Below are 22850 nucleotides of genomic sequence, written 5' to 3'. Positions count from 1 at the left end.
TGATTATTTACAGATGCTTGGGGAGGAGTAGAACCCCTTTTTTCCTGAATTCAGGGAATTGTATCTGCTCATTCTCCCCCTTCAAACTTGGAAAGTCCCTAATCTTTACTCTAATTAGAAATCAGATTGCCAAATGTTGTATTGTCTCTTTTTAATTAATTGGCCTTATGTGATCATTTTTAATGTCTATCTCTCCCTGTTTTTAGGGTGCAGTCCTAAACTAAGGAAAGGATTTGGCCTTGATTTGTTGGGCAGTGGCATGCATTGTTTAATAAATTGATATGCCCAGGAGATCAAACTTTTATTTCTTCATTCATTTCATATTTTGTTCATTATTTCATGGTGTACATTTTTCTTCTGGTTCTTCTTTCTTTACTCTGCACCAGTTCCTATAAGTCATCCCCTATGTCTCTGAATTTCTCTGAAATCCATCATTTCTAGGTTGGTACAGTCATCTTCACATTCACAATCACACTCTTAGGCCAAGATCTGTTCATATATTTATAGGCTAAGAATCTTACTGGGGTGCATGCATTGGAATCCCAAGAAGGCAAGGGCAGTTGAGGATGGTTGGAACCGGGGTATAAAAGGGGAACCCCCAAGCAGAGGACTTACTCTGGGTTTTGGGGAGCTGGGAAGAAGGAGGGTGGTGCAAACTCCCGGGCCTAGGAGTATCTTAGGGGACATTTCACCCATTTGACTAAAGAGGGGATTGTCCTAGTGGTCAAAATGCAGTGTGAGCTCTCTCTTGCCTCATGATTCTGCATTCTTGACTCCTTTTTTTAGTCTCCTTGTTCTGTGAAAATAATGTCACCTTAAACATATTATAGTTCATTCAATCATAGCTCACCCTACATTAATTACATTTTAGTCTCATCAAAGATGAGATGCTTTGAGATTGGAGAGAGTCCTAGCCATCAACAACATGTTTTGTTTTCTTTAAAACACTTCCATTTTGGAATCAATACTGTGTATCGGTTCTAAGGCAGAAGAGGGTTAAGGGCTAGGTAATGCGGTTTAAGTGACTTGCCCTACTAGGAAGTGTCTAAGGCCAGATTTGAACCCAGGACCTCCTATCTCTAGGCCTGGCTCTCAATCCACTGAGCTAACCAGCTGCCCCCCAACAACAAGTTTTTATAAGAGTTGGACTTTGGGACAACTAGGTGGCTCAGTGGATTGAGAATCAGGCCCAGAGACCAGGGGTCCTGGGTTCAAATATGACCTCAGACACTTCCTAGCTGTGTGACCCTGGACAAGTCATTTAACCCCTATTGCCTAGTCTTTACTTCTCTTCTGCCTTGGAACAAAAACACAGTATTGATTCCAAGAAGGAAGGTAAGGACTTAAAAATGAATGAATGAATGAATGAATGAATGAATGAAAGAATTAGACTTTAAATGGAAAAATATTATTCCTCTTATATGATTAGTTGTAATACATGTTCCCCGATCAGTCAGCTGCCAAGCATTTATCAAAAGCATCTACCAGCACTGCAAATTCTTAGATACTGGAAGCTGATACCTCAGTCAAAAATCACAGTTTCAGCCACAGATTCAACACATCAACTTATTTTACATAATTGCTATGGGAGTAAGGGGGAAGGAAAGGGTTCAGCCTCTAAGAAGCCTGAATTTCTCCATGAATTGACTGTAAACAGGTGTGAACAAGGGATCTGAGAGGCTGATGTAAAGAAAGGAAATTATTCTCTATTAGAATACGTGATGTTTTTGAACCAAAGTAAAGTTGTAAGACCAGCTTTTAAGGTTGAGAGATAATGACTGAAATGATAGCTTTGTCAATAAATGTGGGAAAATGGAGTGGAGGGAAGGCTTCAGGAGAAAAAAGCAAAACTTTTTCTTCACCATATTGGATTTCAGGTGACTCTGGGAGCCAAGTAAAGATGAGTATTTTTGGGCAGTGGCAGGGATAAGATTGAAGGGATCATCATGATGTTTCTTGGACAAGTTTATGTTTAAAGGTAAACAATAAAAGCATTCTATTTTAATTCTGTGTTTTACCCTCTTGTCCTTCCTTTCTCTTTCTCTCTTCCCTAGGTTTTCACTGGAATTTTCACAGCAGAAATGTTTCTGAAGCTCATAGCCATGGATCCTTACTATTATTTCCAAGAAGGTTGGAACATTTTTGACGGATTTATAGTCTCCCTCAGTTTAATGGAACTCAGTCTAGCAGACGTGGAGGGGCTTTCAGTGCTGAGATCTTTCCGTTTGGTATTCTAAATTTCTTCATTTTCTTTAAAAATTTATTATCTTCTTCTTACCTTTTATGAAAGTCAAATCTGATAACCTCAGAATTCCTATATTATATTTTACCTCCAGAATCCAAGAGTTGAAAAGGTCCTCTAAATTCATCCAATCCAAATTCTTAATCCCTTTTCCAATTTGAGAGTTAGTTACAAAGATCTTCCAAACTTATGTTTACTGCCTAATATCCAATCTTTTAGTTTCTTTGCAAAATTGAGCTGCAGGCATAAATTCTTTTTTTAGTAGTTCCTTAAAATAGGCATTGCTTTCTCTTTATAACTGACAGCTAAACATGCGTTTTTTAAAAGGTGATCTTAGATATTTTTTCTCGTAGCCCAGGGGTTCTTAACCTTTTTAGTACCATGGACCCCTTTAGCAGTCTGTTAGAGTTGATTCACCTCTACTCAGAATAATGTTTTTAAATACATAGGATTGCAAAGGAAAGCAGTTATGCTGCAAATATAGATATGATCATTTTCCCATTCAAATTCACTGACTCTCTGAAATTTATCTGGATCCCTAAGAAGGTCTTGGACCCTGGATTAGGAATCTTTATCTTCAGCCAATCATTCCCCTTAAATGTTATGGATTTTTCTCTGCTAAGAGATGACAGTTTCATACTCTTTCTAAGTTGATTACCTCACCTATAAAATGGGATCGAGTAATATTTGAAATAGGAAGTTGATTTTAATATTTGTCTTTAACATTCCTATATCTTTAGCTATGAAGAATACTTTTTTTTCTTTAATAAGAAATGGTTAAATGACCAAATTGTATCTCTTAAAGAATAACTGGTAAGTTTGCTCTGGAAAGTTGTCTAAAACTTGGCCAGGTGGAAATGATACCTCAAAGAATCCCTTAAAAAGCTGAGGCATGCCAAGTTGGATAGAAAATTCAGTTCCTATTTTCTCTGAATAGTCATAGACTATTTTTGGCTAAATTACTTTTATCCTTTGGAGAAATGCCTTAGCATTTGAAATTAAAGACATTGAAGTCCTCTTCAATGGGGAGTCCAATAAACCTAATGGAGAATAAGACATCCACATAATTTCCAAGGTTTCTCTTTGACTCTTTGGTTGAGATCCAGTGTAGACCTTCTAAGATAGATATGTAGAGTATAAACATAGGAAAACCTACTTGCTTTTCAAAGTAGATTCAAGTATTATCTAGCAAAAGACAAAGATTATCAAATTTGTTATGTCTCCTCCTAGCTAATTATTTAAATTGTTATTTTTACTCGAATTTTTTACATTTTATTTATACCAAAAAATTCTATGTCGACAATAGCAGATGATTATTATTTTCTATGGCTCAGTTTCTTTTAGTTTTAATATAGAACAGCAATGTAAAGCTCATCCAAATGTGTTCCCATCATTCATTTTGAAGTTGACAGTTATCTGCCTTCTGTAGCAACTTGACATAAGGTTGTTTGAGGCAATAAGACTTGGGTTCAAATCCCACCACTGACAGTAGTTGTCTGTGACTGTGCAAGTCTTTACCCTTTCTGAGCCTCATTTTCCTTCTCCAGAATGAGAATTCCTTAAGTTACCTGCTTCACAGGGTAGTAGAGAGGCTAAAATAAAATGATGTGTGTAAAGTACTTGGTATATATCAAATAACTAAATAAATGCCCATTGATAGGATTCTGAACCAATCTCCATTGATTCCCCCACTCCTTAAGCTTTGAGGATGTTTTATCACAAAGATTTCAACTTTTGTTTTCATTTTAGTGTTTTGACTTTTTAACACATGAGAAAAGAGACTGTTCTTTTCTCTTTGGTTGTAAAATTAGATTTTTAAACATAGCCTCAAAATCCTTTATTTTAGAAATCTAAGTATAAAATGTTACCAATTTTACATATTCAGATAAAATACTGAGGTTATTAATAATGCATATTATTAATTTTTTGTTATTCAGTCCTGTGATTTCATTGGTATGATGGACTCCTAGAGAGGAATGTGCATCTGTCTATGCCTTTCCTGCAGCTTCATAATCTGAGAGAGTGGCTTGGCACATAGAAAAGTTAAAGGGCTTGCCCAACATCACAAAGCTACTGACTGCTAAAGGCTGAACTAGAACTCAGGTCTTCCTGACTCCAAGTCTAATATCCTATATATTATGTCAAGCTGTTTCACTAGGAAAATACTAGCAAAGCAAGAAATGTGTATCATGGTAAATTATGTCTATGAACATTGAAAATTGACCATAATTATTGATTTTTCTCTCCTAAAATTTTTTTAGGTAGGTAAGAAATCTCTCTTTACTATGCCAGTGGACTTGGCTTCCCCCAAAACTGCCCATTTCCTATGACCCTTCCTTTGTCTTTTCAAGTAAAGCATCCATGGGAAAATTCCTTGTTTGTGTTTAGATTTGAGTGAGGTAACCTGACCTATAGGTGAAACCCAGTCTTGAGAGTAGGATTCCTGAGTTTTATATCTACAATAAACTCATTGCAAAAGGAAATCTAGTCATTTCCCTGCCCACTGCCTCAGTTTTTCCTTTTGTACATTTTCCATTTTGTACCAAGATTCTCTATGTCAACTGCTGAGAGCACTTGATTCTTTTCCCACTTTATTATTTTATTAACTAGGACTGGTGAGAAAGAAATTGAATACAATTTGTTCTTTTGGTGGATTTTCTTTCTTTCTTTATTAGCTCCGAGTCTTCAAATTGGCCAAATCCTGGCCCACCTTGAACATGCTGATCAAGATTATTGGGAACTCAGTGGGTGCCCTAGGCAACCTGACCCTGGTGCTGGCAATCATTGTCTTCATCTTTGCTGTGGTGGGGATGCAGCTGTTTGGGAAGAGCTACAAGGAGTGTGTCTGTAAGATCAACCAAGACTGTGTGCTCCCTCGATGGCACATGCACGACTTCTTTCATTCCTTTCTCATCGTCTTCCGCGTGTTGTGTGGGGAGTGGATTGAAACCATGTGGGATTGCATGGAAGTGGCAGGTCAGGCCATGTGCCTCATTGTCTTCATGATGGTGATGGTCATTGGCAACTTGGTGGTTAGTATCACTTTATGGATCTCTTTTCTTTGACCTAGGTGTCACTCCCTCCCCTTGCTCTAAAACCCTCCCATGCTAAGACTCTGCTGCCTACCAAAATGGCAGCCATTCCTGGTCTTTGCTTTTTACCATGTTCACAGGGAACCTGACACAGAATAAATAGACCCTTTGACTATGCCATCATGGTATTTCTTGGGGCTTCACTGAATGTAAAATGGGCTACTTCATCAGATAGTGAGTGTCCCATCACTGGAGAGGGATGCTGCAGAAAGGGTTAGACTAAAGGACCTTAAAATTCCTTAATAGTTCTGAGATTCTGTTATTCTAGTTCCATTATTTACCTGCACTGTACTCATCACTGTGGGTGTATTCTCCTACTCTCTTCTAGTTTCTTTTGAAGCCTCTTGGCTTTTAATGAGTTCCTCTTGACCCACTCCCTATACACATAGCTACCAACATAACCTTCCTCGGACTACTTTATAGGATTTGTATTTCCTTAAGAATTAGAGGGAGGCAGCTAGGTGACTCAGTGAATAGAAAGCAAGACCTGGAGATGGGAGGGCCTGGGTTCAAATTTGGCCTCAGACACTTCCTAGCTGAGTGACCCTGGGCAAGTCATTTAATTCCAATTGCCCAGCCCTTGTTGCTCTTCTGCCTTGGAATTGATATTTAGTATGGATTCTAAGACATAAGGTTAAGAAAAATTAGAATGGCTTCTATAGACAGTGTGCCTGTCACATAAGCCTTGGTGCCTGAGACCTAGGATCACAATGGATAGAACACTGGGCCTGGATTCAGTAGAATTCAATAGAAGTGGTCACCATTTTTATTAGCTCTTCTAAAGCCCCTCTCCTGGCCCCCATCATGACATGGAGCTGACCCTGGGTTCTGAGGCTAAAACAGTGGAGTGCTTACTGTTTCATCTTTGATTCCTATTGAGATCAGGAAAGACCTTTGACTTGAGCTTGGAAATTAAAGGAGGGATTCTGAGAGGTAAGGCTGAGGAGGAAGTTCATCCCAGCCAGAGGGACCACCCAGGCTGAGAAATGTGTTGGGTGAGAAAATGCAAGAAGGTTCATTTTGGCTAGAGTGCAGGGCATGTAAAGGATAAATGAGGCAGACTAGACCTGGAGCCAGGTTGCAGAGAACTTTTGATGCCAGAGGTATTTGTTTTTGACCTAAGTCCTAGGAGATAAGTTATGTTGAACCATGGCCATCATCTATGTGGAGCGTGGCCTGGAGAAGGGAGAGTGGAGGCAGGGAGACTAAGCAAGAGGCTGTAGAAATAGTATTGGAGAGAGATGATAACACTGAATTCAGAATGAACCTGAATTAGGGTGGTGGCCCTCCAACAGGAAAGAGACAGACAATGTAACACAAAACTCCATCTTTAAGAAGCTTTTTCTGAAGGACTAAATTTATCTGATTCTCTTGACAACTGTAATACTCAAGTAATTTTGCATGCTGAGATTATGTCCTAAAGCAGTCATTGATGAATCAGCATTTCTCAAATAGCTGGTGATTTCACCTTTTGTACCAAGACAGAAATTGAAAGATTTTTAAATGAAAATCTTCTAAAATCTATTATGTATTTCCTTGCTTTCTTAACTGGAGTACCCCAAAGAGAATCCAGCCCTTTGTGACTCAGGACCATAGCTATGGCTACTGTACATCTAGCCTCAAGGAGGGGCCCAAACATCTGTCCTTTTTGAAGACTTTATATCAGTGTTTCATAGTTGTATGTCTCCTTCCCTGCTATCATTTATTTCTTCTGCCCCTATTCAGTACCTACTTATAAAACTCCCTTCTAACTGCTGTGGATTAGGAAAGCAGCTTAACCAACCTTTTAGAATTATAAAGAAAGTCAAATAGGCTCAAAGTAAAGACCAGTGGAGCTGTCCTGTGGGTAAGGTGCTAGAAGCTAATGTACTGATTTTGTGATTCCTGTTTCGGCTGCTCAGAAGCCTTTTTTGGTTACTTTCTCCATGGTGTTTTAAATTGGTGAGATTACTAAATGACTGGGTTCTAGATAGTGGGAACATTTTTTTTACTTTTTTAAAGGTTTGTGATTTTATCAGCCTATGTATTCCCTCCATTGAGTCAAGACAGAAGTCCTCCATATCTAAAATGGATAGTATTTGGAATTTTTAGGTTGATCCTTGGTCTGTTAACAAGCCTCTATCAGAAGGCTTTTCAGTTTTGTAGGAAGCTGTGGTATCTTAGTAGAAGGTGTGATGTATAACCAATAAGCATTTTATTGAGAACCTATTGTGTGTATGCTAAACAAGCACTGGTAATAGAAAGTCAAAAATGAAGATGTTCCATTTTCTCAAGAAGCCTCCATTCTGGCCAGGAGAGATGATGTGAACAGATAGAGAGAGGGCAATTGTGAGAAAAAGACACCAGCAGTCAAGGGGATAAGGAATGGCTGCATGGAAGCAGTGCTACTTGATTCACATCAATTTAAGGCCTTGGAAGAAATAGGGATTCTGAAAGAACTAGCCTAGGGGGCAACCAGCCAGGGCAAAGCTGCAGCAGCAGAAGGTGGGATTCTGTGCATAGGGAACAGTAAGAAGGCTGATTTGGCCAACCCAAAGTGTTCATGGAGGGAAGTCATATATAAAAGGCTGAAAAAAGTGGGCTGAGTAGGTTGTAAAAGGTTTTAAATGCCAAGCAGAGGATTTTATGTTTGACCCTGGAAGTAAGCAGGATCCATGAGATGATAATTAAACCCATGAGAACTGATGAGGTCACTGAGAGAGTATATATATATATATAGAGAGAGAGAGGGAAGTGAATCCAAGATGGAGTCTCAGAAGATGTCCACAGTTAGGACATATATTGTGAATGCTGAGGAGGAAGGGAGATGGAGAAGGACTAATCAGACAGGTAGAAAGAGAACCCAGAGAGCAGCATCGGAAAAACTCTGAGAGGAGAGAGGATCTGGCAGGGTAACAGAGCCAGCCGCTGCAGAGAGGTCAGCAAGGATATGCAATAAGAAAAGACCATCAGATTTGGCAAAGGAGAGATCCTTGATGACTTCTAAAAAAGTGAAATGATCATGCAGGAAACCATATTGCAGAAGGTGGGAGGCAAAGAGAGAAGACAGCTTTTACAAGGATTTTGGCCCAGAAAGTAAGGGGATGCACATTGTTCTCTCTCTCTCTCTCTCTCTCTCTCTCTCTCTCTCTCTCTCTCTCTCTCTCTCTCTCTCTCTCTCTCTCATACACACATCACACACACACACACACACACACACACACATACACACACACACATACACAATGATAACTTGTAAGGGTAATTTTTAAAGAACAAACATTAAGGGCCTATATAAGCTATCAGAGAGAGAAAAGACAGTTGTAGGTTCTTCAGGGAGCTCCTTTTTCTTTAGTACTTGTTCATATGTTCTGCACAGTTGGTTTTAATAAAATAATTGACTTGACTTAATCCCATGACTTCCAAGCCTGGACAGATTTAGTAAATATGTTTGGAAACACTGACCTTGACCTGTTTGGCATCCATGGTCCTTTCTTCTTCTCCCACTCACTGCAGGTGCTGAATCTGTTTCTAGCCTTGCTTCTAAGCTCTTTCAGTGCTGACAACCTGGCTGCCACAGATGATGATGGAGAAATGAACAACCTTCAGATCTCTGTCATCCGCATTAAGAAGGGGGTGGCCTGGATTAAGGTGAAAGTGCACGCCTTTGTTCAGACCCACTTCAAACGTGAAGCTGATGAAGTAAAGCCGCTTGATGAGCTATATGACAAAAAGGCCAACTGTATTGCCAACCACACTGGGGCTGACATCCACCGAAATGGTGACTACCAGAAGAATGGCAATGGTACCACGAGTGGTATTGGTAGTAGTGTGGAGAAGTATATAATTGATGAGGACCACATGTCATTCATCAACAACCCTAACCTAACTGTGCGGGTCCCCATTGCTGTGGGCGAGTCTGACTTTGAAAATCTCAATACTGAAGATGTCAGCAGCGAGTCGGATCCTGAGGGCAGCAAAGATGTAAGAACCAGGGGGTTGTCCTGTCATGGAAGCCATTGGTTCAAAGGCAAAGGGGCCTGATTTCTCCCCTTCTTTACTAGCTGCTTTAGCTCTGGGCTAGTTCTAGGGGATTTGGGTGAGGTTAAAAATCTTAATTCATTTGGGAATTTGCAAGGCCATCCTCTATTTATCCACCTCAGTCTTCTCTGGGTCTTCCAGGTCAGAAGTAACTGAGATCATATTGAGAGGCTTGACTAAATGACCTGTAAAACCCTTTCCAGAGTTGACCGGGCTTTTCAAGAGTTCTACTTTTTTAATAGAGCTGAACCCCTAAGCCTAATCTGGAAGGAGATTAGCTGTGGATTGGGGCTTCATCTTTTGTATGCCTTATTGACATGAATGTTATACCATCCATACCATATCAACAAGGAGAAGACTAGGAAACTCTCAGGGCATCACTGTAATTGTTTAACCATAATTCATTAACAGTAATAGTATTGGGGAATAGGAATGCGTGTTAGAATTCTATCTGGGGACTCCTAGGTGTATAGATTTAACCCTGGAAACAAGAGGTCCTGGGTTCAAACCTAGCATCAGACACTTCCTTGCTGTGTGACCCTGGGCAAATCTCTTATAGCCCTCATTGTCTAGCCCTTACCACTCTTTTGGAGCTGATACTTAGTATTGATTCTAAGACAGAGGTAAGGCTTTTTTAAAAATTCTTTTCAATATATGGTCCATGTTGTATGCCAAGTGGAGTAGAGGAACTTTTATCTGCATTTCCTCTTTGTTGTGAAACTAGAAACTGGATGATACCAGTTCCTCAGAAGGGAGCACTATTGATATCAAACCAGAAGTGGAGGAAGTCCCTGTGGAGCAACCTGAGGAATACTTGGACCCAGATGCCTGCTTCACAGAAGGTACGTGAGGATCTGGATGTAACTTGATTTGGGGGTTGGGAGAGAAGGGTCCCCAAATATGCTGTCAGTGCCACATAAGAGTTGGAGGAGACTAGTCATGAATAGTGGAGAAATCAGAATAGTCCATTTAGGAAGAACGGCTTCCAAGAAGATGAAAGCACAGGCCTTTAGAAGGGAAGCCAGTACTGTTTCTCCCATGTGATTCCTCTCTGCTTTTCTCTGTTCATTCATCACCATACAAAACCATGTATTGATGGGCTTAGTCCATGGAGGCCATTCCTGCTTTTTTCTCATCCCCACTCCTTCCCAATTGTAAAAAGGCTTCTTCCAACACTTAGCCAAGCATGGCATTGGGAAATGAAATATTGTTCAAAGAGCAACTAGAAGGCCAGTTTGGCTTCCCTACAGAGTATGTAAATCCTGAAGAGGAGCCAAGTTGGGAGGGCTTTAAATATCAAAGAGAAAAGGAGTCTCTACTTGGTCCCAGGGGTCAAAGGGAACCAGTGGAATCTGTGGAGCAGGAGAGAGACATGGTCATATTATTTTGGCAGTTACATGCAGTGGGGTGCACTCATCTCTGAACTTTGCCATTATACTCCTGATGCGATGGTAAAATATGGCCTAGCTGAGACATAGGAAGGTACCTCTGGGTCAGACACATTTTTCCCTCTGACATATTTCTCCCTGTGGTGTCAGGCTGTGTCCAGAGGTTCAAATGTTGCCAGGTCAATATTGAGGATGGCCTGGGTAAGTCCTGGTGGATCCTACGGAAAACCTGCTTCCTTATTGTAGAACACAACTGGTTTGAGACCTTCATCATCTTCATGATTCTGCTGAGCAGTGGTGCTCTGGTAAGTTCAAGGGGACTCTGGGAAAGGGTGATAGCCATAGAAAGCTGATAGGAGCATCATCAGAGCAGGGAGCTAAAAAGATAACTCAAATAACTATTTTCAGATTGCTTGGAAGCAATGGGAACAAAGCTGTCTTGTCTTTCTCCTGAATCATTTATTCTGTAGGCATCAACTGAGTATTTTCTAAGTGATAATGCTGTACTAGCACTCTGTTTCAAAAGATTTGTGTCCTCATCAATTGGGTACTCCCTCCTGTGTGCAGATCAGAACTGATCTCCAATTTCTCATCCTGTGCAATCCTTGCCCACATTCTTACTGAAATCCTCCGTAGATGATTCACCCAGGGTGCTCCTCTAGGTCTTCCAACATCACAACTGCAACACTAGAGTGTCTAACTTCTTATCCCTGAACACAGTTTAGAGGAAGAACCTCAGTAGCCATCCACTACAACCCATATTCCCCAACAAATTCCCATTTTAAAACACTTGACAAGCTTTTTTAGGAAGCTTCTTCTCCAAAGACTAACTTTGCCACTTTGCAATTTCTACCTGCTTCCTAATTCTGCCCTCTGATGCTGAACAGAAGGAATTGAATTCTTCCCATAATAGCAACAACAATAATAGCTAGAATTTAAATTTAAGGATTGCAAAATGCTTTACAAATATCCCCTTTAGGCCTCACAACCACCATGTAAGTTAGGTGCTATTATTATCCCCATTTTACAGGTGAGACTGAGAGAGTAAGTGATTTCCACTAGATCTCATAACTTATCATTGTGCCAGGCAGGACTCAAATGCAACATTCTATCCACTGCATCACCTGGATGCCTCTTCTACCTGCTAAACTTCTCAGGCTTTCAGGTGCTAAACCTCCCCATACCCAGATGGCATCAGCTCTTGGTCCCTCACCCTTCTGATTGCCTCCCTCTGGATTCTCTACGATTGGTCCATGGCCTCTTCTAACATGTGGTATACTCCCCAGAACAGGAGCACAACTATATAATAGAGTCTTAAGTTAACTCCCTGGTATACACAAAAATTTACAATTTAATCATTTGAGTATAAATACAATGTTCTTTATGCCGATTGTAGTTGTTAGTATAGCAGAAAAAGGAGATGTTTTAATGAAGATTAACATTGAAATTAAGAACTTATGATTTCTCCAAAATCATTTGGTATTGTTTGAAGGATTCTGAACTAGTAACGGTCCCTTTTTTAGGTCATGTTTCTGTGTTCTTTCAGCCTTTATTCTCTCTATAAATGTATAAAGAATATATTCTTGAGGTTTACCCGGTAAAGATAGCCAACTCAACAGTGAGCTGTGGGGGTGATTTTTTTATTTGCCTTATAGTTGAGCTATTTGCTTTTGACAAAATCTCAGCAGAAACTTAGTGTGAAATCTAAGCTATTCCTCAGTGCCCCTGTGAGTAATGTATGCATACACTAGAAAATGCCTTCAACTTTGTTTCACCAGAATTTTTATATTGTACAAATAATTTTATACTGCCAACAAAGAAGACAACTCTTTAAATGAATAGTGGAGTCCATTGTTATGAATTAGTAGGAAGCCTTTTAATTGAATATGTTAAATATAAGAAGGAACTTCTCAAGTCATTTTTTTCAAACCTGACTGATGAGCTTAAATTAATATGATTTAGCTCTTGACATATGGTATTTCAGGGTACGAGATGTAGCATTTCAGTGTGTAAAATCTATATGTCAACAATATATATAGTATCTTCATTATTAACATACTTCTTTTCTACTGCTAGGCTGAAATTTTGTAAAGAAAAATGAATAAATTATATTGATTTTTTCGTTTGGTTTTCATGAAAAAAGTGGTATACTCTGATTTGAGCATGACACCCCAGACATGATCCACTACAGCAGCAGGGATCATACTCTGTGACTACCTTCCTTTCCAAAACATTTATCTCATGAATGATCTTGGATTTTTTTTACATCATTGGCAATCCACTCCATCACATATCTCTGTCTTGGCCTTACATGCAATTTTGATTCTTTGGTTATTGTGGTATTTCATGGAAAGTCACATATCAATGGTTTGCAGATTGATGTTGAAAAGATGCATTTTTGTTTCAGACAGAATCTTGGGTCATTAAAAGTGCTTCTTATTTGCCCCAAAGCAATTCAGCTGTCTTTCTGTTTGGTTCTGGGCTTAGTTCATTGGCTGGTGATAGTGTCTAAGACATAGGTATTGATGGATCAATTCAGTGATCTCTCCATTCCCCAAATATCAGAGTCTGGACAATAGGCATTCTTTATGTACTTGCTTTTTCCTTATGTGGAATGTTAGGCTGTGATATTTTGAGTGGTTGGGGGTCTCCTTTAGGAGGTTTTTATGAAGTCCCTAGGCTTGATGTAACCAGCATGATAGCCTCCACAAATGAGCATCTGAAGGATCTCTTCTCTGGAGCATTTGGATGAGGATTCTGCCCCAAATATTCTCCATGAGAGTAACAAACTCCATGGGCAAGTAGCCTCTTCCCTCTTTGTTGCCTCAAATTTTATATATATGATTCTATGACAAAAAGCAAGGGTTTAAATATATATATATGTAAATATATATATACATATATACACATACATATTCATTTATTTATTTGTTTATGGTGTGCATATATATAAATATATATATATATATTTAAATCCTTACCTTTTATCATAGAATTAATACTAAGTATCTGTTCCAAGGCAGAAGAGCAATAAGGGCTAGACAATTGGAGTTAAGTGACTTGCTCAGAGTCACATAGCTAGGAAATATCTGAGGCCACATTTGAACCCAGGATCTTCCATCTCCAGACCTGGAGTCCTATTCATTGAGCCACCCAGCTTCCCTGCCTCATGGTACTGCTCATCAGAGGGACCACCAGTTATCTTTGTACTTATTAAGGAATCCTGCATGATATTAATCACATGCATGCATATGTATATGCATGGGAGATACCTTGTCTTAGAAGAACCTTTAAGGTAGTGTTTTGAACTTCTCAATTTCTGCCTTTTCAATATTCAACAAACAGCAAGTGCAGCAGGATCTGGTGTTCTTTCACTTTTCAGTCAGGTGTGGGTAGCCTGGCCTGGGGTCATGAGGGCCTGGGTCAAATCTGACTTCAGACGCTTCTCAGCTGGGTTACCCTATCTGCCTACCCCTTACCCTTCTGACTTAGAGTTGTTACTAAGATAGTAAGGGTCTTTTAAAAAAAAATAAAAAGGAAAGAGCCTGCCTATTTTCTTCAAAAATGCCCTTAATCATTCTAATACAGATTTTATAGAAATGAAGGGCAACTAGGAGCTCAGTGGAAAGAGAACCAAGCCTGGAGATGGGAAGTCCTGGGTTCAAGTTTGTCCTCAAACATTTCTTAGCATGTGACCCTGGACAAGTCAGTATATTGTCTATCCCTAACCACTTTTCTGTCTTGGAACTGGTATTTAGTATGGAGTCTAAGACAGAAGATGAGGGTTTAAAAAAAAAAAAAAGCTTTTCTAGACCTGAAATCAGAGGAACTTGAATTGGTGACTTTTGACATCCTGATTTGTTGTTTGTTGTTCTGTATATTCAGCTCTTTCAGTAACTTGAGAATCCTTTCCTTGGCACCTTCAAAACTGTTGCTTCCAACATGGATTTCCTTTTTGCATATTTACCTGTTCTGTTTGTCATCTGTATTGCCATTTCTGCTTTTTTATTTAACCAGGTTAGAAGCTGGGATGTTAGAGTCCAAGGATAATTGTTCCATTGTCATTGAAGAAGAAAATAAAGTATTTTGTTCTTAAAAATGCTGACATACCTATTCCATTTTAAATCTGTTGTCTTTACAGTTCCAAGATTTTTCATTTGAGTTTTGTTTTTTTCAATTAGCAAAAGACTATTTTCTCTTCTTCCCAGGTCTTCTTCTCTCTCTCTTCAAGAAACCCCCCAACCCCTTGAAACAAATCTGTATAGTTAAGCAAAATAAATTCTTGCATTGGCCATGTCCAAAAAATATATGATTCATTCTGTTCTCTGAGTCCATCACCTCACTCTCAGCATATTTCACAGTTAGCCCTTTGGAATCATGGTCAGTCACTACATTGTTCATAATGAAGGCTTTGAACATTTCCAGTTTTATTGGGTGACATGGCCTACCCATATATTACACCTAAGTTCTGCAAACTTGCTCAACCCCTTCTCATTTTTTTTAGAAAGTCATACGGTTCAGTAGCTTCCACTATTTTCTTCTCTGAAGTTTTGTAAATATGTGGAATATCTCAAAAATCTTAGTGAAGTTTTAAACTTAAAATTCTCCTAAAGCAGAGTTGTTTTAGGCAGCCTTGCCTCTATATTTGGCCTGGAGATCGAAGATTTAATGACAGAGGTGATTGCTGGATTTTGTTGGTCTCTTTCTTGTGACATTTGTTTTGGGAGATTTGGGTTATTTTGTTTGGTTGGTTGGTTGTCTTCGTCGTCGTCATTGTTTTAAACTGGACCTGTGCTCTCATGAGTGTAGATAACTTTCGGGGAGTAACTCCCTCTACCAGAGCATAGTCTTCTATTTTTGGTGCCTGGGACATTCAAAGGGTAAGTAACATTCTCAGGGTTACAGCTACCCTGGCAGAGGTTGGTCTTGAGCTCAGATTTTCCAAACTCTGAGGCCAGTTCTCTACAATGCTATCTCAAGTGGTTGATTTTTATCAATTAAATTTCCTTAGGAAGGTGGGTAATGAGTTGTTTGTGTCTTGTCCTCATTCCTTTTCCCATGTCTTAGTGTCTGTATCTTGTTTGAATAGGATAGATTGGAGTGCTTCTAATTAGACCCTATATCTTCTTTTATCCAATTTGGAATTGGATTCAATTTTTGTTGTAACAAATTGATGTTCTGACAGCACACAGGCTGCTGGTTCAGAAATGGCTATGCTAAGATGTTGTTTCCATTTTTCATGATTTTGTTCAGTGCTTGCCATGCCTATCCTTCAAATTTTCTTCTTGAAGAAAGTGTTCATAATATATGCATATGGTGCTTCCATTTAGTTTTTAAACCATTGACCTTTTTCATTTTGTAATACTGGATCTGTATTTTCCATTCTATTTTTTCACATGCTTTCCTTTTGCCCATCTTGCATTGAAGTCACTACATTTCAAATGTACATTGACTTAATTTGGAAGGCCTCATCAAGCTGGTTATAGAATTTCTTGACCTTTTCATCCTTTGGAACAAGATATCGGGTCATAAAGTGCCATGGTTTTCCTAATGGCAACTTTGTTTATTCTCATAATGAGAACTTCAAGGTATTATGATCACACGTCCCATGAAATAATGTTTTTTATTTCTTTTGGACATGTGATGAAATGTACCCCAACAGTTCCTTTATTTACTTTTCCTTGAGGGACCTATGAGGCAATAAGCTGTGTATTTCTTCAACTTTTTATTTCTAGCAAGGACATCAGTATTGCTGGGACTCAGTTACTCTACTTATGTGGATTATGTAATAGTATGATGATTCCCTGATTATTAGACAAGAATCTCATATTTATAACAATCTTTAGAGACATCTAAAGATCACATGATAATCAGGTCTCTTTGCTTCCATTCCTACCACCCTACCGCCATCAGTATAAAGTTTCAGGAAGCTGAACAAATCCGAGGGGAAATTTTCCATTTTTCCCCAGGTAACTAACTATGGCCAAACCTACCAGAGGTGAGCCCTCTCCACACTTAGCTAGTGACACACACAGCCTTTGACTAGTATTATATTTGTAGATCCTTTAAAAGGTATAGAAGAAAGAAGTGAGATGTTCCCTATATTTGAGAAACTTATAGTCTATTTGAGGAGACAAGACATTCATACCTGAAAAAAAATTAGAAAGGAATCTGTAATTGAATGCAGTATGCATAAATGTTAATTAAGGAAGCTGAGCCCTTTTCCCCTCTCTCCCTCTTTTCCTCCTACCTTCAAGCAATGGAAATGACAAAATCAATACTAGGTCTATTTGTTATTCATCTGAAAACATTCAGATTTGCCTTGGCTGAGTGAACAAAGGACATTTTATGAGTGAAAGTTTATTAAGAACCAAAACTATACCTGGATCTGTAAAGAAGGCTCTGTACAGAATTGGGCTTGAGGTTCAGAATCTAAATGAGGCAGAACAGAACAGGAATTTAGTCATGAAGGAGATCTTAGGTGGAGGACAATAAGAAGCTCATTGACATGGTGATACATGGCAATGACTTTGAATGACTTAAGAAAAAATTCTTGAAAATAATGAAAATTAAGGGGAAATTTGCAGGGAAAATTGCAAGCTTGAATTATATATAGCTCATCCCAGGCACCAGTGGTATCTACCTAAAGATGGCTGGATGTTAATACTTGCTCTTTGTACACTTACTCTGTAAATCTTATTTTGGAAGAGGAGGAGGTCACATTTGTTCTCAACATAATCCTTCCTGCTAAGATTCAGCAGTCCCAAATGAATCCGGGAGTATTAAAGAACTAGCAGATGCCTAGACTGAGTCATCTTTGAAAGATTATGAAGAATGGGAGTGGTACTGCAAGAATTAAAAAGGGCAAACATTCTCCATTTCCCAAAAACGGAAGAGGATAGATTCTTCAAATACAGGCCTCTGTACTTGACTTTAATTCTTAGCAAAATTCTAGAACAGTGATGGTTAATGAACATGTAGAAAAGGAGATAGTGAATACAAAGAGCTGTAGGGCTTCATAAAGAATAAAGAACAAATCCTGCCAGACAAAGCTTATTTCCTTTTTTGACAGTTACTAGACTTATATATTAGAGGAGTGGCATACAATTTACCAAGGTCTAATTCTAGCAAAATATTTCATAGCCTATCCTGCTGCTTTTTTAAAAGCTTGGAGAAGTATTGGATAGATGATAATGCAATTGAATGACTTTGGAACAGGTTGAAAGGTTGGACCCAAAGAGTCAGCCTTAATGATTCAATGACAAATTAGATGGCAGTCTTCACTGGAGTGCCCAAATGATCTATGCTTGGCCCTGCACTATTTAGCATTTTTACCAATGATCTGAGACATAGATGGCATGCTAATCAGATTTGTAGGTGGTGTAAAACTGGAGGAGATAGCTAACACCTGCAGTGAGAGGATTAAAAAAGAATCTTGCCAGGCTAGAACACTGGGCCAAACTCAATAGAATGAAATTGAGTAACAATAAATATAAAGTCTTGCACTTGGTTTTAAAACATCAATTTCACAAGTTCAGAATATCTTGGTATGGGGAGATTGGAGACAGGGTTACCAATTAGCAGGCTATTGCAGTAGTCTGGGCAAAAAGTAAATCAATTGGTGCATATGTGAATGAAGATAAGGAACAGATACAAGAATTGTTGTAGATAGCAACAGCAAGACTTCTAAAACCAAGCAGATCTTTTGTTGTTATTACTGTTGTTCATTTGCTTCAGTCATATCTAACTCTTGGTGACCCCATTTGGAGTTTTCATGGCAAAGATACTGGAGTAGTTTGCCATTTCCTTCTCATTTGACTAAGATGAGAAAACCAAGGCAAAGGGGATAAGTGACTTGCCCAGGGTCACATAGCTAGTAAGTGCATTGAAGATGAGTCTTCCTGTTTCCTCTGCCACATCACTGACTGTGGATCTTTGGGACAAAGGCTCTTAATGAGGAGCTGACAGTGACATCAAGGTCATGAAACTGTGTGACTAGCAGTGCCCTCTGTAGAAATAGGGAACTTCAGAAAAGGGATATATTTGAGAGGAAAGATAGGAGTTCTGTTTTGAATTTGTTGAGACGCTTGTGGAACATCCAGTTGGAAATGCCAAAGAGGCAATTGGTGATACAGGATTAGATGTCAGGAAAGAGAGTAGGACCAAGCACATAGGTCTAGGAGTCAAGTGCATAGAGTTGATCATTAAAACCCTGTGAACTAATGAGTTCACTGAGAAAGTCAGAGAGAAAAAAGGAGAGAGTGTCCAGGGCAGAGCCTTGGGACATAGGTACAGATAAAGGGTAGGCTGTGAAGGATGATCAAGCAGAGAAGACTGAAAAAAAGCAGTCAGACAGGTAGGGGGAAAACCATGAGAGAGCAAAGGAAGGTTGGCCTAGGATGATGACTTGAGAGAAGCAGAGTGCTTTCGAGGGTTTATGGGGCCTGAGGGATACTTGAGCATGCTTGTAAACAAAAGGAGAGGTACCAGTAGGGAGGGAAAAATCGAAGGTTAGAAAGAAAGAAGGGATGATTGAAGATGCAGCTGGCTAGGTAAGTCCTTATAGAAGACTTGGCCTTGGTGAGGAGAAGGAAATAAAAGAGAGGTGATGGGAAACCCTGAGACGGACACAAGGCGGGCAGAGAGAGTGTGTGGCCTTTATTTCCCCAGGATAGAGAGAGGTGCAGTCCTCAAAGTTTAGACCAGTCTCTGTGAGGGTAGGATAGAGACTTAATTAAGCTGGGAATAAAAGAATTGTTTTGCTTTAGTGAGGACCCAGTGGAGATTAGATTATACAAATATATAGCGGATCCAATCATCCCATCTTCCAATCATCGATCCCCATTCAGCATCATATGAGGAGGCAAATGGTAGGAGTATTCCAGAGCTGGGGTTTGTTAAGGCATGACTAGTAAGAGAACAAGGGAGGAGGGGAAAAAAAGGAGAGCATATGTCTTCTAGGTGTCAGGCCCTGTGCTAAGAACCTTACAAATATTATCTCATTATATCCTCATGAGAACCCTGGGAGGTAAGTATTTATTATCCCCATTTTACAGTTAAGAAAACTAAGGCAGACATGGTTAAACTTGAGAAGGGAGAAAAGTGAAGCCAGACCAGGGCTGATGGCTTGTGAAAAGGTTGAAAGAATTGTTGGTCACTGGCTGGACAAATTAGTCAACAAGCAACTACTGTGAACTTTGTACTATGTTAAGAGATGTATGTACAGAGACAAAAGCAAAATCCTTCCTGTACTGAAGTAGGTCATTTTATAATGAGGGAAATAACATTTTATAATGAGGGAAATAACATGGAAATGTCTAGTGATCCAAGACTAGAGACTAGGACTGAATACAGAAACCTAGGAGGCAACTTGTGATGCCATGGTTGGAGCGCTGAATCTGGGTCAGGAAAACACTGCCTAGGTGGGTGACCTTGAGCAAGTCACTTAACCTCTGTTTGCCTCAGTTCCTCAATTGCAAGATGAGGATGATAATAATAGCACCTACCTCCCAGGATTGTTGTGAGGATCCAGTGAGATAATATTAGCACAGCACTTGGCTAGCAGATGTTTAATAAAAGCTTGATTCTTTCTTTCTTTCATATACATAAAGTTGATAATTGAACTCATAAGAGCTGATGAGGAGAGAGGGAGGGGGGAAAGGGGAGAGAAACAGAGACAAAGGGCAGTGAGGGGGGAGAGGGAGAAAGGGGGAGAGGGGAAAAGAGAAGGGGGACGGAGGGAGGGAGGGGAAGAAGGAGAGGGAGAATAAGGTTCAAGACAGAGCTTTGAGGAGGGCAGCAGATGGATTGAGAGTCAGGCCTAGAGATAGGAGGTCCTATGCTCAAATTGGGCCTCAGATACTTCTTAGCTGTGTGACCCTGGGCAAGTCACTTGATCTCAATTGCCTAGCCCTTGAGCCTTGGAGTATAGCCACTATTAGGGGCGCATGTTATTGTAATGCAGAGATGCAATCAAGGCATTTACCCTTGCAAAACCTAACTGTAGAATTTCTGGCAGTTAGCCAGCCTTAGAACTCTGACAAAGTTTCAGTTGGTCCTAGAAGCTTATGAAGAGCGGAGGGGCGAACTGGGCTCTGCCTTCGAGCCGAAACCTTGCCTTGAATCTGTGCTTTTGTCTTTGGACATTTGGAGCTTAGCTAACTTCACTAGACCTTCCCTGACCTTCCCTATTTCATTCCCCTATTACCTTTCTGATTTTCCTGTGGACTTTGGAAGAAGGGTGGATTTTTGGGTTGTAGCAATTAGACTGTGAGGATTTAGTTCCCCATAGACAAGTAGGGCTTACCCTTGAAACAAACTATCCTCTGCTTTATTGTTTTAGTACTCCCTAACCTCAAGGGCAGCCAAATTTCCCTGGCTGAGAGAGAGCAGGCTCTCTCTCAGTCCAAGCCATTCTTGTGACCCTCCCCCTCCTTGGGCTTCTCCCTAGCAGCTGTTAGGGAAACCTTGAACTCCTCTCTCCTTATAATCAACCCTGAAACTTTAATAAACCCCATGTTACCTAATCAAACCCTTTGCTAAATCATTGGCTCAACGATAAGTGAGGGTTGAAGGAGGGAAGGAATAATTCTCTTTATTTTCCTGAGGGAAGCTGGGAGCGTCCATCTTGGGAGGAAGTAGTTGTCTCTATACTTCCTCCTGAAAACCCTTTAGTTTCACTAACAGGGAGGAGCCTTGGGACTCCTTTGTGGACTTGAGAAACTGACTAGAAAGCCCTCTAGACAGATTCAAACCACTTCTGTCTGGCCCTAACCTTTGTGTCTGTAGAAATACCATTTTCCCTGGAAGAGTTCAGCCTTCCTTCCCCAGTAACCTCTGCCTCTAGTCTGAGTGTCTCCCTGTTGCAGCTGCCTCCCCTAATTACCTCATCATCTCTCCTTTACTATTATTATACTACCTTGTTCTCTATTTCCCTAAACTCAGCCATCCCCTTACATCTCTCCTTACCACCTCAATCCACAATTGCACCCTCCCTTTCCACCAAAGGACCAAAACCCTCTATTTTACCTTTTCTTTATCCCCTTCTATTACATTATGAATGATGATCTAGCAAAGGAGACTGACAAGCAGTAATCAGACTGGTAGGTAGGTTTCTATATATCCATCACACAACCAAGTAGACACAAAGTTTAGGAGGTATAAAATATAGGGAGAATGGAAGTTGGTTACTGGATAAAGCAATTTCAGAATTCTTGATCATAGAATGGAACACTTGTGACTGATGATGAGATCAAAGGTGTGATCTTCCTTTCACCGAGGAGAAATCCTGGGAATGGAGTCAGAAGTTTACTGAGTCAACAGCAATAAGACTAGGTAGCCTGGAAGGCTGATGTAGTCTTAAGTTGCATTGTGAGAAATGTAGTGCCCAGGTCTAAAGAAATGACAGCCAGATTGGCAATCTAGAGTTTTCTTTTAAGAAAGGCATCGTTATGTAGAGTTGATATCGTATTGCTTGCCTTCTCAAGAGGTGGGAGAGCAGGAGAGAGGATGGAGAGAATTTAGAATTCAAAATGTTTTTAATGCATCTTAAACATTTTTTACATGTAATTGGGAAGTATTTAAATATATAGTGGGGGGAGGGGTGCAGTTGTGATGGCTGAGTGGATTGAGAGCCAGGCCTAGAGATGGGAGGTCCTAGGTTCAAATCTGGCCTCAGACACTTCTTAGCTGTGTGACCCTGGGCAAGTCACTTAACCCCCATTGCCTAGCCCTTATCACTCTTCTGCCTTGGAGCCAATACACAGTATTGACTCTAAGACGGAAGGTAAGGGTTTAAAAAAATGTTTTTAAATATATATAATGATGGATGGATAGATGGATGGATGGATGTTAGCTGAAGGGCAACCAAGATGACAGACCGCAGGATCTGACCATATTAGGATGCTAGATGGCAGAGGGACTGTTTAGCCTAGGAAAGAAAAGAATTAGGGCAAACATGATAGCTGCATTGAAGTACTAGAGAGGCTTTCATGTAAAAGAGGAAATTTGAATTGTTCATCTCATTCTAGAGGGCAGAACTAAGATCAGCAGGTAGAAGGTTCTGAAAGGCATCTTTGTTTATAAAAGGGTTTACCTAAAGAAAACCTT

The 22850-nt window shown here is 39.8% G+C and overlaps 1 protein-coding gene across 9 annotated transcripts in view; it reads left to right on the top strand.

The window, feature by feature from the left end:
* Positions 1-22850, top strand: part of SCN8A (sodium voltage-gated channel alpha subunit 8) — a 133702-nt gene that overhangs the window by 84456 nt on the left and 26396 nt on the right. For all 9 annotated transcript variants that reach the window (XM_044678706.1, XM_044678704.1, XM_044678700.1 and 6 more), the window contains 5 exons: positions 2055-2228; positions 4918-5274; positions 8830-9297; positions 10079-10196; positions 10893-11047. In XM_044678706.1, coding sequence (XP_044534641.1) covers positions 2055-2228; positions 4918-5274; positions 8830-9297; positions 10079-10196; positions 10893-11047 — 1272 coding nt within the window. The remainder of the gene's footprint in view (positions 1-2054; positions 2229-4917; positions 5275-8829; positions 9298-10078; positions 10197-10892; positions 11048-22850) is intronic.

Source organism: Gracilinanus agilis, chromosome 5 (assembly GCF_016433145.1).
Source record: "Gracilinanus agilis isolate LMUSP501 chromosome 5, AgileGrace, whole genome shotgun sequence".
In the NCBI taxonomy this organism is placed as follows: Eukaryota; Metazoa; Chordata; class Mammalia; order Didelphimorphia; family Didelphidae; genus Gracilinanus; species Gracilinanus agilis.
Note: the sequence above shows the minus strand (reverse complement) of the source record. Positions and strands in the feature narration are given on the sequence as shown.